Source organism: Solanum dulcamara, chromosome 2 (assembly GCF_947179165.1).
Source record: "Solanum dulcamara chromosome 2, daSolDulc1.2, whole genome shotgun sequence".
In the NCBI taxonomy this organism is placed as follows: domain Eukaryota; kingdom Viridiplantae; phylum Streptophyta; class Magnoliopsida; order Solanales; family Solanaceae; genus Solanum; species Solanum dulcamara.
The window spans coordinates 82,738,851-82,754,769 of NC_077238.1; the positions used below are offsets into that span (position 1 = coordinate 82,738,851).

At 36.2% G+C, this 15,919-nt stretch overlaps 1 protein-coding gene across 1 annotated transcript; it reads right to left on the reverse strand.

The window, feature by feature from the left end:
* Positions 1-566: 566 nt before the first annotated feature.
* Positions 567-15,789, reverse strand: LOC129881146 (mRNA-decapping enzyme subunit 2). The gene is made up of 8 exons (XM_055955522.1): positions 15,483-15,789; positions 13,774-13,925; positions 13,030-13,157; positions 12,530-12,625; positions 5,480-5,632; positions 2,499-2,602; positions 2,357-2,424; positions 567-1,013 (listed from the first exon to the last, which is right to left on the reverse strand). The coding sequence occupies exons 1-8, from the start codon at positions 15,560-15,562 to the stop codon at positions 829-831; spliced, it is 966 nt and encodes a 321-aa protein (XP_055811497.1). The 5' UTR covers positions 15,563-15,789; the 3' UTR covers positions 567-828.
* Between the last annotated feature and the right edge of the window lie 130 nt (positions 15,790-15,919).

Consider the following 15,919-nt stretch of genomic DNA (forward strand, 5'->3'; position numbering starts at 1 on the left):
ATGCCAAAACCTTTATAGGTTCATCCTATGGAGATATGACTGATCGAAATTTTTGGCCAAAAATTTTACAGGTCCATCCTCAATAAACTAGGAAACTATACTTATAGTCTCTACAATATCCATGCCATTTTTTTTAGCATGCAAGTGCCATGAAATAGAAATTCAAGATTTTCATAATTTTTCGTCTGTGTTAGTAAATGAAATTTTTGGTGATATGACTGCCGAATACTTTTATGTCAATCTTAGATTTCGTTTAATAATTGTAGATAGAAAGTGGTACCTTGTATATGCCACACCGCAGCAACCACATTCTCCTCCCTCTTTTGGGTCGAATTAACATAACTTGTTTGATTTAGCCTTCCGGCAAATACAAAGCAAACTCTTCCAAGACAATTGCTGAAAGATCAAAGATACTATACCAGATTTGTCAAATCCAAAATTACATAACTTGAGCTTAAGGGCTCCATAGAAGAGCCTTCATTGCTCAAGAAGAGAGACAAAAACAAGATGGAGGTACCAACATAGTTGAGAGGTTTGTCAACACTGTGCTAAGGTAAGCAAAGATAGTGTCCAAAATAAAAGGAGTGTTTTTGCATTAACTTAAGAACATGGTGACTATTCAATACAAGGTTCCTGTACATACATACTATACATACATCCCAAACCTGAAAGTGAAAAGAACAGCCACAAAACTATGAACTTGTCTAAGAAGGATTAACACAAAGAAAGAGTCCTAGATTTTCTCAAAGACTGATGTAGTGAGGACGGGAGCTAAACAAAATATGTGCACATGAAACACGACAATTAACCGCGACTATACTCTACACTTCAAGAAGAGAAGCCAGCTTCCATTGCACGATATATTGAAGCAGTGTCAAATCGGAAATTTCTGAAGCTTTTGCCAGGACCTGTGTTCGGGGGACGTGCATCAACTGCAGGTTTGTTCAATTGAATCTCAGTTAAAACTGAGCTGCTTCCGGTGGAACTATTTTTTGCATTCCACACACTTAATCCTACATCAAAGAACTAAACCTTATTAGCCAATTGAATAAAATGTTAAGGTGTCCTAACATCAACATGTTAAATGAGAGTTAGTGTTAACACTCCCACTGGACAATTGTAATGCAGCCTCTCCATAGCAGGCTTGACTGACTTTTCTTTCTATAGCTAGTACACAGTATTGAAGGTAGGTAACTATCATCATGTACACGGTATTGAAGGTAGGTAACTATCATCATTCTTCCCAACTTTTTTCTTCAGGGCAAAGTTGAAAGGAGAATATCAACTATTGTTTCAATCTGATTTGACTTGGCGAGAGGTGCAAAAGAGGTTAGAAGTATCATTGAAGCACAACTGCCGCATCTTACCTGTACTTATTACATCTCAGGGGTCCCTAATGAAATCATCTTCAAGATCTTTTTTTTATAAGGAAAATATACCTTGATCATACAAGACGCCTCACATGAAAAAACAACGAGGGCAGTGGAACATTCTCCTCTATCATCAAAACTGAATCTTATAAACTAGTTCTACCCCAGATCTCCTTTACCAATAAATAAAAGGCCAGAGGAGCTTGTGGCTGGTTTTGTGGAGAAGAAAATTGGATCAGTAACGTAAAGTAGTTATCGGTTCTGTGATTGTTAAAGACCAAACAACCAAAAGGAGAAATTATGATCTCCCCCCCCCCCCCCCGGTCCCCTCTTTTCGTTGAGGGTGGATGTGGAAGGTGGAAAGATTCAGATAGATGCATGTAACCAAAGAGAATGGTCAAGGGACTGAAAGACAGGAGATTCACCTCCTTTATATGGACCTAATTATTTATAATGTTTGAAATGTGTACTTATACCATCATCTTAATTACCTTACTGTCTCATAGATTGATGCAAAGAATAAAGTTTCCACTTTATCGGAAACAATCTCTCTACCCCAAATGTAGAGGTGAGGACGTAAGGTCTAGATACAACCTACCCTCCCTAGACCCTCCCCCCCACACTTGTGGGATTACATTGGGTATGCTGTTGTTGAAATGTTTACTTAGACCATCATCTTACTTACCTTCCTGTCTCATAGTTTGATGCAAAAAGTAAAATTTCCACCTGAGCTTGAAATTAGGATATACAAGTAATCTGGAGTAAAATATGACTACTGACTCAAATGGGAGAAAAATTAAATTGGCTGGCATCCTAGCCCAATCTACTTGGCTTTCACGAAGTAAATTGGAACTTCACTAAGCTAGTTTCCAGCGGATAAGTGATCCAGTTCAAATAACAGTCAAGAATGAAATAAACGTGCTAGAAAAAAGTGTTAGCAAGTGCTGAGGAGAGGATTTGAGGCAATGAAGAGAGAAGAATTGCACCTCTTGAAGGTCTATCAAATCTAGGTGCTACAGGAGGCTGATGAGCTGAAATCCAAGATCTCAAAGATCTGTGCCAAGTTAAGAATCATTAGAGAAGAAACAACGGCATCCGCCAGGTTTACAAGATAAGCATTTCACTCACGATAAAAACGGAGAAACCATGTAGAGCTTGAGTCCAGTCATCCCACGAGATATGACATCGTTACTTGCTGGTTGAAGCTCATCCAGTCTTTGCCAGGCAATTTCCTGAATTCAAAGTGCAAACCCACAAATGTTAGAACTCACAAAAGAAGCAGTGACATGTTTACATGCAATGGTGCACTCGTGTGTAGAGAATAATCATCAATATGAACGTAACAAATGGGAGAGCAAGCATGTGCATGTTACTATAATTGACTTTCAAAAGATTTTCTGCAGAAAGGCCTCAACCAAATGAAGAAGTGGTCATTCTAGATAGCATCCAAAGTATCGAGTTCATGCACAATCCATGAGAGCAAAGACAGTCCTAAGGATATCTTTAATAATTGAAATCAATGGGAACTCAGTTAACCTCCACACACAAAACAAAAGGTTTTTAACACTTCATGTCCAAGTAAATAATGGCTTAAGAAACATCCAGCTCAAATGTATCAGCACAACACACCATACAGAATATAAATCTCATTCACAAAACCTTTCTACATGACATGATACTGAGAAACATGAAGTTCAATGGCAAGTAAAATTCCATAGAGATCTCCTGCTCTAAATAGTTATACAAAGTAAGGTAGTAAGCTCAGAAATTATCTATTAACATGAGCTTCTAAAACCAAAACTACAACAACCCAGTGTAGTCCACAAGTGGGGTCTGGGGAAGGTAGGACGTACGCAAACCTTACTCCGACCTTTATGGGGCAGAAAGGTTGTTTCCGAAAGAAACTCGATTCAACAACAACATACCCAGTGAAATCCCACAAAGTGGGGCCTGAGGAAGGTAGTAATGAAAAGAAAAACGGCAATAAAGAAAACATGAAAACTAATAGGAAAGCAGTGCAGAGCATACACGCAAGGAACAATACTATCAGCAAAATAAATTGATCACCTAAACATAATAAACAACAGATAGTAACACACAACAAAAGAAAGAAACTACATGAATAAGGCTATACTACGACAGACGCGGTGCTCCAAACTACCACCAAGCCTAATCCCATGGAAAAGCAAGACAATGCTCAACTACCTACTAACCTTCTACTCTAACCCTCAACCTCCATACCCTACCATCTAAGGTAATGTCCTCGATAAGATGAAGTTGTGTCATGTCCCTATCTAATCACCTCTCCCCAATCAGTGTTGTGAAAAAGCGCCGAAGCGCTCGCTTTAAGTGTGAAGCGAAGCGAGGCGAGGCTCTAGCGCTTCAATACCGTGAAGCGAAACGATTTCAGAAAAGCGTGCGCTTCATGGAAGAAGCGAGAAGCGCGCTTCATGTAGAAGCAAGAAAAAAGCTCTCTTATTTGGAAAAAGCGGGTAGTGAAGAAAATAATCTCAGTATTAAAAAATTTATAGAGAAAATCATTCATATTTTTCCTCATAATTGTATATTAAGAAAAATTATAAAGTACTTAGTGCTATTGCCAGGAAGGTCTAAAAGCAAAAGCATGAATCACTTGTCTGCCACAAAGTCCAAAAGGTTACACTTAGAGGATTGATAATTAGGTATAGATTAATTTAATACTCTGCTCACTTCCATTTCATTTTTGTTTGAAACTATTTTTTTTATTCAATCCATCTATAATATTAATATTTAATTAGTAAGCTAATCAAAATTACTTATAAGAATACTACTGATCTGCTCACTTTATATTACTTTTTCCATTTCATTTTTATTTGACACTATTTTTCTTATTAGTCCGTCCAGATATAATATTAACATTTTTATAATTTCTTAATTAAAAGCTTTTATTTCTACACAAATACTATGATATGCTTACACTCACAGTTTCTAAAGGTTCGATTTGGTACTCTTTCCGTTTCAATTTGATTGTTTGGTTTTGACTTGATACAAAGTATTAAAAAAACACTTATGAACCTTGTGATCTTAAACTAAAGATATATTAATTATATTTACATATCTTTTAATCTTATAGTTTTAGGGGGAGTACTTTAAGGGGCAAGGAAAAAAGAGTAGCTACAGGTTCAAGTTCAAATAGAAGTAGAACTCTTGTTGATGAGTCCTCCGATGAAGAAGATGAGGACCAAGTAGAACCCTTGTTGATGGCACTTCAAGAGTTTGAGGATCTTGTTGAAGAATAGGATTTTGCTCTCTTTGTGATTTGGTTATGCATTTGCTTTATATGTTGTTACTTATGAGGATTATTGACTATCTATTTACTTTTTAATCTAAGTCTTTTGAGTTCTTGATTATTTATCTATGCATATTTTATATTTTTTATTTTTATACTAAATAGCACTTTTTCTGAAAAAAGCATGCGCTTCGCTTCACGCTTCTCGCTTCTGTGAAGCGAGCCCCCATCGCTTTTTTCCGCTTCTCGCTTCTCAAAACACTGTCCCCAATACTTTTTCGGGCTACCTCAACCTCTCATCCTACCCACTATATCCAACCTTTTACACCTCCTCATTGGGGCATTTGCACATCTCCCCTTCCACGCTCAAACCATCTCAGCCTCCCTTCCCACATCTTGTCCACCACGAAGCAACTCCCACTTGTCTTGGATATTCTCATTCCTAATTCTGATAGACCTTTGACTCACAAGAAAAATTCTCGAAGCAGGCTTGCAGTGAAGTAAGACCGTCAAATAGCAATACATAAATACATGATCTTAAAGTCAACAAAGGTAAGCAAAGCAAATGACTACTGTCATTCTTAAAGAAAAATGTACTGATAGACCACCCAGTAATTCAAATTTAACAAGATTTTCATTTAGCAGGGACAGCATACTTCCATCTATTAAAAACAGTAGGAAAGGAATTTTATCCTTCACACAAGAAAGGGATTTTGATGCATGGCTTTGAATTTCATGGAAGTGTTTTTGCGATATTAACCTCCTTTGAAGCTTTTTCTTTTTTTCGAATCTGGTTACATTCTTTGAAGCTTTTAACGTTTGACAGAATATTTTCACTTACACTAATTTCTTTTTTGGTTTGTGGGGCAAATGATGTATCCTCTTTCACTCCCGCTATTATGTAAAGCCGCACTCTTTGCTGTCCAAAAGTCATTTCAAGGTATTGATCTTTCTGAAGAAGTTTCGAGACATCAAATCCTGTTTCCTCCAAGACCTGCATCCAATACAAAGCATAATTTAGAAAGTTGAATCAAATTGAACATTGCAAAAAGATAAACCATGGATAGTAATTTACGTAAGATGAGAAAATGGAAAGAGAACCCAGAAAAAAAGAGAGGAACAAAATGTTGGGGCCAAGCTCCTCAGAGGATAATCTTATCAACTACATATAAACCCACCAAGATTTCACCATAGTCAAAGTCTTCCACTGAGAGCAGTCAGATCCAGTAGTAACTTACTAAATCAGAGAAGAGTAAGAACCTACACTCAACAATAAGTTTTCCCTCCTCTAATCCTAGATTAGTCCATCCATATGCTTTAAAAGGTTCATGCTCTTACTCATTGTATCCCTACTCCTTGACTACTTAAGAAATAAACTATTGTCAAGCATATGGATGGACTAATCTAGGATTAGAGGAGGGAAAACTTATTGTTGAGTGTAGGTTCTTACTCATTTTATCCCTACTCCTTGACTACTTAAGAAATAAACTATTGTCGACTTTGTCTTGACTCCTGGATAGCTTTAAACTAACTTCTGACAAATTGATCCATAAATAAATAAAGTCGTTAAGCTACTCAGCTATTACTGCTCTTTTCCCCTTTTGAATCACAAAGCTTGGTCCAAAAACAATGGAACAATACATGCTATGATATGACTATCAGGAGCATTGCCCAATCTTCAGTTATCGCTCCTCCTTTCCACCATGACATAACATAACCACCATGGACCTTTACATACGATCCATTACTCATGTAGAACAGATATTGAACTTTCTTTATGGACTGGTCAAACCAGCTTTCTCCACCAGTACAGAATATCTTCCATCTCTTTTTTGTACAGAAGAGTCAAATACAACAAGTCATAACAACTATGCCTTAATACCAAGAAGTTGGGACGGGCAATAAGAACCTCAATGTCCTTAACAACATATTCGAACTTAAAAAATTAGTTTTCTGGAACTAGAAGCTTTCTACTGTTAACAACAACATAATTGGGGTATGGGGAGCAGCGTTATCAAAGGCGAAAAGCACAAAAAAGCTCCAAGGTCCATTGGGGTTTTAAGCGCAAAGTGCAAATAAAGTGAGGGCTTCAATGGAAAAAGGTGCAAAGGGAGAAAAAAGTATATATATATGTTTAGTCCAAGACTAATAATTATAACCATAGATGACAAATTTACAAACAAAGAAATTGGAAAAAGATTAAGATAAAGTGAAATATCAATTCTTTAGTGTCACCTCTTCAGAAGAGGCTAATTGGCAAGGGAAAATATGCCTTAGAACCTTGATGACGACACTGAAACGCACATAAAGCGAAGCGAAGTTTTCTACATATTAGACCATGTTAAATTATTGAGAGAGGCAAGTTTTCTACATATTAGACCATGTTAAATTATTGATTTTTTGACAACACTAAACCAATCTTGGCAAAATATTTCTTGTTGCTATCCATCATCCTCCCGTCTCTAGAGCAAATCTAACTAGCTATTAATTTCCCCTATCATGGAAATTTCTTCGAAAAACTAAATTCCATTTAATTGGTTCCATTGTACTTTATTTTTCGCTAGGCTTGCATGAATTTCAAGAGATTGTAGGTCTTTTAAGAGTCAACACAATTTCTTTCCATGTGATTTTAGGTCCATCTCGTCTCCTATGGAAACCTTCACTCATCATAGCTGCACACCTACAGAATGTTTCATATGAAAGATTTGGAGGTCAATATAGGACATAATCAAACTATCACAAGTGATCTCTTATATTTTATTTTATTTTTGATAATTATGGTGACATGGCAACTTGTAAGTGACGTCTCATTTTATCATTTTATATGCACAACTTGCACCTTTTGCCAAATGTTATCATTTTTTATCTTTTCTAATTTGCATGATCACACATTGCCGGTACCAAGCCCGTATAATGGGGGTTGTGGAGTTGTGGTGACCACCAGCGTAAAATTTGTCAATTCACGATGAATCATCATAATAGAAAGATCGAAAGATCATTTGCACGTGCCCATCTAGACATGTGTTAAATCGGCACCGAATGTTAATGAAAAATGTGCAAGGGGTTGCATCACATTATTGTCTGGACGTAAGGACGTAGGAGCAAGGGTTCCAGCATCGTGGTCGAGTATGTGTAAAAGTGTATGTACGCCACATCAGTGCCCAGATGTTGTGCAGAACATGAAAGGGTTCCCACATTAGGGATAGGTGTGAGTTAGAAGCTAATTCCACCACAACAGTGCTCGATGTGGTGCAAAATAAGAAAGGATTTTGTCATCATTGATGGATGATGGTTAAAAAGATATTCCAAAAGATTCGTATTTGAGTAGGTACCTGGAACATAGATACTTTGACGGGAAACCCGATAGAAACAGTGGATACCCTAAAAAAAGGGGAGTTGTTATGACTTGCCTACAAAAAACTAAATGGAAAGGACAAATGGCTAGAGAGATAAGTAACAATAGATTATAAATCATTGTATTGTAGGATAGACAAAAAAATGGAATTATTGTAGAAACAAGACTTATAGATAAAATTTTAAAAATGAATTGAGTTGGAATAGTATTATTGCATTAAGGCTAGTATGAGGGATGGAGACAATCAATGTTATAAGTGCCTATGCTCCGCAAATAGAATAAGATATAGACGCTAAAGCTAAATTTTGGGAGGATATGGACACCTTGGTTCAAGGGATACTAGGTAAAGATAGTGGAAGTTTTGAACAAGTACACGGGAGTTATTAGTTAAGGTACTAAGAATGACGAAGGGAAGACTATCTTAGAATTCTCTTTAGCTTATGACTTAGTGGTAGCTAACACTTACTCCCTCTGTCCCAATTTATATGACTTACTTTCCTTTTTAGTCAGTCCCAAAAAGAATGACACATTTCTATATTTAGTAACAATTGAACTTTAAAATGCTCATTTTACCCTTAATGAAATGATTTCTAGACACACAAATATCTGACTCATTTTAGACAACAAGTTTCAAAAATCTTTCTTTCTTAAACTCCGTGCTAAGTCAAACTAATTCATATAAATTGGGACAGAGGAAGTAATTTAAAAGGAGAGATTTCTTTTTGACAAGGTAAAATCATTATTAATAAAAGTACCAAAAAGGTATATAGAAGTACAACAAAATCAGACAATCCCTACAACAAATCAGATGTATATTCCTAAGTGAGTCCAAGAAATCCATATACTGATCCATATTCTCTATTAAGCTTTTCTTACACCAAAAGAACATATTTCTGAAGACAAAGATTCATGACTTAAGGGATATGATTCTTTCTATAATCAAAACAAACACTTTTCTTTTCTTTCCAAATAGTCTAGAAGAAGCACAAAGAGATGGTCCTCCGGATCTAGTTCTGAGATATTGGTATCTTCTGCTCATTCCAGCTCTCAAGTAAACTCTTAACATCTAAAGGCATTAGCAAAACAACACCACACAAATTCAGGATAGTCTCTCGGCATTTTTGTTGCTCGGACTCTTTAAAAATGGCGATGGATGCATGTCGGATTCTCCAAAGGTAGTGCATTTTTAAGAATCCAACATGGGTGCGGCATCAATTTTAGAGAGTCCGAGCAACATAGCACAGCATTGCTTGGCAAATTTACAATGAACAAAAAGATGAGTGACTGACTCCAAATTCTCTCAGTAAAGATAACATAAGTTGCTCAAATTAAAACCTTCTTCTTTTCTGATGATCTTGAGTTAAGCATGATTCTCTATAGTTGAATTGCAACAACTATTAGGGTATCAAGCTGCCAAGTCACACTATAAAGTCTGGGAGAAGGTGGTGGAGATAAGGGTGTCAATAAGAAGAAGCATTTGCTTAATGAATTAGCTGAGCTGGACCAAATTCAACAGGATAGAGAACTCAATAAAGATGAAATATTAATTAGGGCAACTGTGTTGGTAGAATTGGAGGAACTCGCCAAAAATGAAAGGCAAATTGGAGACAAAAATCCAAAGTATTGTGGCTTCAACAAGGAGATAAGAACACAAGGTTTTTTCAAAGAATGGCAACAGCCCACAAGAGGTACAATTCCATTCATAGGCTGGTTGTAGGAGGAGAAGAGGTCACACAAGTTGTTGAAATCAAAAGAGTCAGTGGTGGAGTTCTATGAAAAACTCTACTCTGAGTCAAAGGACCGGAGGCCATTTTTTGAATATTCAAACTGTCCTAAGATCAATGAAGATTAAAAAGAGTGGTTGCAGAGACCTTTCTTAGAGGTGGAAGTTTGCAAAATCATTAGCTCATGTTGACACTGACAAGGCACCTGGACCTAATGGTTTTTCCATAATGGAATTTTTAAGGAGTGATGGGAAGTGTTGAAGGTAGATGTAATGTTGACAATTCACAATTTTCATCATAATGAAATTTTTGAGAAGTCATTCAACGCTACTTTTATTGCATTAATATGGTGCAGAGGAATTTAAGGACTTTTGGCCTATTAGTCTTATTGGGGAAATGGGAACACATAAAATCTTCTCCAAGCTTATTACAGAAAGATTGAAAGCAATTATTAGCAAGTAGGTTGATGTACATCAAATGGCCTTTTTAAAAGGGATACAGATCCTAGATATTGTGTTGTTGGCTAATGAGTTGGTGAATTCTAGAGTGAAAATGGAAAACCAAGGAATTTATGCAAGTTGGACATTGAAAAACCATATGATCATGTCAATTGGAACTTTCTCTTGAAATTCTCAAAGACATAGGTTTTGGAAGCAAATGCTAAATTGTATTAAATTTTGCATTTCTAATATAAAATTCTCCGAAAGGGAGCCTTGGAGCAACTTAATTTTGTCCGCGTGACCAATAGGTCATGGGTTCGAACTGCGGAAGAAGATAATAATGCTTGCATTAGGATAGGTTGTCTACATCACACCCCTTGGGGTGCGGCCCTTCTCTAGACCCCACTAACACAGGATGCTTTGTGCACTGGACTACCCTTTTTCTACCCTAATGTAAAATTCTCTGTGTTAATGGAAGTCCTGAAGGCTTTTTTCAATCCAAAGGGGTCTTAGGCAGAGTGATCCACTGTCGCCGTTCCTTTTTTTGCTAGCCATGGAAGGTCTTAACCACATGTTTAGGATAGCCAAATCAAATTATTGGATCAAGGGCTTTGATACTCAAGTAGTTAATGGTGATGGTCTAGAAATCTATCACTTATTTTATGCCGACGATTCTCTAGTCTTTTGTGATGCTGAAGTGGGGTAGATCAGACAGCTTAGGGCAATTCTAACTATCTTTGCGGCTCTATCTGGTCTTCATGTTAACTGGAACAAGAGTTCCATTTTTCCATGCCCTCCCTACTTATATGATGGCAATTTTTCCTATCTCCAAGGGGGTGGAGAAAAAGATTTATAAATTAAAAAGAGATGAGTTTTTTTAAGCCTATGGTAATAAAATGAATAAGGGCTTTAATCTGGTAAAGTGGGAAATTCTCATTTGAAATTAAAAAACAGGGTGGCCTGGGAATCAAGAAGCTAAGTTCACATAAAAGGAGTTTGCTACAAAAATGGTTATGAAGATTCAACTTAGAAGAAATGGCACTATGGAGAAACTTTATTATTCAGAAATATAGGTTAGAGAGCCAGTGGATCACAAAAGAAGTCAATAGTCCATTAAATTGTTGTGCATGTATGGAATAAGGAATCAGTGGCAGGATTTTCAAGAAAATGTGAAGATCATGCTGGGAAATGGTAGAAAGACATCCTTTTGGTTAGATCATTGGTGGGTGATGGCAGCCTCTAATCCACATACAGGAGTTATAATCAAGGTGGCTTTTGGAATGGAAATTGGCCTTGGATACATACTTGGAATACCAAAATACCAGCTGAGGAATCCTGTTTTGTTTGGCTGGTGACACGGAAAGCTTGCTTAACTCAAGAAAATTTACAGAGAAGATGTATCCAGATTTATTCAAGATGTATGCATTGTGGTCAAAATGGTGAAAACATTGATCACTTATTCATGCTTTGTAGTACTACTACAAATTTGTGGCACATGTTCTTGTGTAGTTTGGACATAAATTAGGCTATGTCCAATTCTACTAAGGAGTTGCTAAGCTGATGAAAGAATGTGGGTGAAAAGAATGCTATGGAGGATTGGTGGGATCATCCCAGCTTGTATCTGGTGAAGAATATGAAGGAAAGAAATACCAAAATTAGGATGAATTGTCTGAGTCTTTTTTACTTTTGGTGTAAACAGAACATGTGGGGGAAAGTAGGAGACTTGATAGATTTAATTGGCAATGAGTAAGTGCATAGTTTTTTGGATGGGGTATCCTTCCGATTGAGGGAGAGTTTATAAGGAAGGCCTTCACTGCCCTTCGGAAAAAAAAAAGAGTGCTAGGGAAGAGAGGAAGTTGCAGAACTGCTTCTTAACAAAGTAGGGCGAGTGAGTCTTGTCTCCTTTCACTTTGACGTACTCGGAGGTCCCAAGAGTACATGCCAGACGAAACGTCGGTGGCTCCCATACGGGGGATTGTCGGGTTCTTATGGGTGCATAAACTAGAAATTGGTTGGAATTGGACTTTAAGGCAGCCTCATAGGAGACATTGGGTGTAGCGAGCCTTCAAAGGTGGAGAAGTAAAAACCAAGTTTCGATTCAAATTAGGGAAATGATGAGCTTTATCCACTTCAATTCTATAAGGTATTATCATATATATCTTTTTGTAAGGTTTTCTAAATTTAGTATACTCCTTGTATACAGGTTCGCTCCTCTTTTATGGACATTATTACTCTATCAACGAAAAGAGTAAATTATCCAAATAAATGTCTCCTGCAATTAAAGAACTGAAAAACATTTTACACTTCCACAACCATTTTCATGAGATCTTCAATGTCAATTGGAGAACTATATAGTAAAGAGAATTGCATACTTCTCTAACTGCACACGAGTGGTCCTCTTCATCCTTGTTCTTTTTCCCACGAGGAAAACTCCAACTTGAACCCTTCCATCCCTTTACTAGCAAGCACTGCAGTTGACATAAATAAATAAATAATCAATGAGATCTAATGTCTTTAAGAAAGAGCCATAAAAGACTACAAGGATATGCACCTATTTAATTTCGTAGATAGCACTACACATATGCTTAAATTGAGGAAATCACAGGAACAAATAGAAAGAGAGAGAAAAGACTCTAGTTAAATGAATGGTCCTCAAAAAGTCAAAGCAGCAACAATTTGAGTTCCAGAAACATATTAGTCACTTGGTCATTCATGACTATAGGTCCTACAAAAGTAGCAAGCTCAATAAAGCACCAATCACCTGACAGAATCAAGTAAAGATACCTTTCTTTTTAAATGTTGACAGTGATCTCATAAATATACTATTTACAAGGAACTTGAATATGCTGCGTTTGATGCAAACGGTACTTACCCGTTCAAAAGTCTCGTCAAGGATGATGGCCCCAGTTACAGGAACTCGAACCTTGTAAGAGGTAAAGTCCTTGAATATGTCGTCTATGTGAGGAACATATGGTTTTAAAACATCACAACTGTTAAACACTGTAATGGATTAAGGAAAGCTGGAATGTTCATATACTCACGCTCAGATACACAAGCCAACGTAGAAGTGAACATATCAACTTACGAATGAAAGTCAGAAATTCAGAAACAGTGACCCTATATTATATGTCCACCTTACAATTTCACAATAATTCTTTCTTTAAATTTTATATTTTCAGTCTTTATGAACATGTTGCAGGTTCAAGGAGCTCTCAAAGCAAAGTTGAAAAAAGAAATAATACAAGCATAACACTCAGCTTTAATTAAGAGAAACATCTAAACCCTTGGCCCAAAAACGACCATATTGAAAAAAAAGATACGAGTATATACAATGACGAGACTATGACTGTTGTGAAAAAAGCAATATCAAAGCTCTCCCCCCCACCTTTTTTTTGGATTACTAATATCAAAGTTATACTTTATGATCAAATGCATGGAAAGCAAGTCAAAGTGGCCAATTTAAATGCAAAAAGAAAGGGGGAGAGGGCATTCAAGTTCAAAAGAGTAAAACATGCAAATATCAATGAAAAAGGTAAGTTGCGTGCAAGATAGATATAGTATTCTCTGCATTTAAATAATTATAGACCTAGGCTTAGGTTCTACCATCAAAGGATACTTAAGGAAGTAAATTCCTTGAGAGTGAAAGACTTTAATGACGGATTGTTTTCCACAGTATTGTCTTCATAATACCAATGTGCGTACTCCACAAGAAACAAAATCCTCTCAAATGATTGCTGATCTTCTTTTGGCACGTTCAAAACAAACCGACTGTGTCAAAGAAATAGAACACATTCATCAAGGAAAGACATACCAAATGCATAACCTCACAATTTCTACCATTTACCAAGTAAAGTCAAACAATATCACAAGCTGCTATAACCAACTTTAAGAAAATGGAAATGGAATAGGAAATGCTATATGCAAGGACAGAACGCATCTTTTATCGAAGTCATAAGTCTTCTTTACCATGACTAGAGATTAAGCTTGCTTAAGACTTACAGTGTTTATAGTACTGACAAAGGGAAGCCATCTATTTCCTCAAATAAAATACTAAACGAAATTTCAATGACTATGTTGAGTTCTAAACTATATCATTTATATTTTCTTTAATAATTTTACTCTTTCAACACCATTTCATTCCAATACTGGAACTCCAAACCTATTTAACGCACATACAGGTGAGGATCCTAGAGGATGACTAGCATAGGAATAAAAACTTGAAATTCCAGTTTCAAATTCCAATTGTGACACTTAAGAGTGAGCACATATCCTCTTGCCTTGATGAGCAGAATTAACCGACACCTTTTTGATGCGGAGCATAAATTTAAGTGTAAAATATCATTAAAATTGAACAAATGGTAGGTCTGAACCCATAATTTTAAAAATACAGTGGGCTTAATGGGAAGAACCTTATAGGTTTAACCATAGAGTTAAAGTCCTAGATCCACCACTGAACGCAACCATCTTCTTTACCCAATCTTGCAAACACTATACTTTGGGAAACTCTCATAGACAGTTAAAACTGATTAAATTAAAAATCTCAATTTCGAACTTAGGCAACTATGCAATCTCCAGGTACACTATCTCACTCACATACAGGTCCAATATATAGCTTGACTCACTACTTATCAAGAAATTAGCTTATATCACTAGTTATCGAGAAAATTAGATTGAATTACTAATAACTACAACAGGAAAATGCTAAATTTTGAACTTATGAATGCTAAAAGTACACCATTTCACATCCAGATCCATACAATAGCTTGAATCACTGAGAAATACAATAGGGAAAAGCTAAATTTTGAACTTATGAACGCTACAAGTACACCATTTCACATCCCAATCCAAAAAATAATTTGAATCGCTGAACAAATGCTAACTTTTGAACTTATGAGCACTACAAGTATACTATTCCAAATCCAAAAAAAATAAAATGGAAACACTAAATTTGAAATTATGGACGCTACAAGTACGCCATTTCACATCCCAATCCAAAAAATAATTTGAATCGCTGAAAAAATGCTAAATTTTGAACTTATGAACACTGCTAGTATACTATTCCAAATCCAAATCCAAATCCAAAAAAAAAAAAAAAACTAAATTTTGAACTTATGAACGCTACAAGTAGTACACCATTTCAAATTCAAAAAATAGCTTGAATCACTGAAAAATACAACAGGAAAAAAGCTAAAATTTGAACTTATGAGCACTTCAAGTACATCATTTCACAGCCAAATCCAAAAAAAATAACTTGAATCACTAAAAATTACATCAAGAAAAAGCGAAAATTCAGTTTTGCAGAATCACATAAACAGCATAACGCACCTACAAAGATCGTCAAGGAGTTCCTGCGGAGGAACTCCATTTTTCGAAGGAGCGCTAGAAGATCGATTCAGCCCTGACATTTTCGATACCTAAAAGTTTCAAAAAAAAAAAAACTAAAACCCTAAGTTCGATCTGGAGATTTTGACGTTCGTATATACATATAATACTACGTATTTTTGTACGTATATACGTATGAATAGATATATAGAGAAGAAAGAGCTTTGTTCTTCATAGATTGAAACTGAAAAAAAAAAAAGCTCTTCCTCCTGATTTTTCCCTCTTTCTGCTTCTCAACTTGTTGAAATTCACTGAGTGACGATGGTGAGGGCATTTTCGGAACTTTAGTATTATGTGCCATTTTTTTTTTTTTAATTATCATAATATAATTAAGGAAGGGAGCGTTGGACTAACTGGTAAAGTTGCTGCTATGTGACCAG

Bases quoted from the DNA above. Each gene is read 5' to 3' on its own strand.
- LOC129881146 (XM_055955522.1), bottom strand. From the start codon at position 15,562: ATGTCAGGGCTGAATCGATCTTCTAGCGCTCCTTCGAAAAATGGAGTT. The intron at 13,158-13,773 runs GTATCCTTTGAT...AATCCATTACAG, and splicing joins CAAGGAATTTACTTCCTTAA to TGTTTAACAGTTGTGATGTT. The intron at 2,425-2,498 runs GTGAGTGAAATG...AACTTGGCACAG, and splicing joins ATGGTTTCTCCGTTTTTATC to ATCTTTGAGATCTTGGATTT.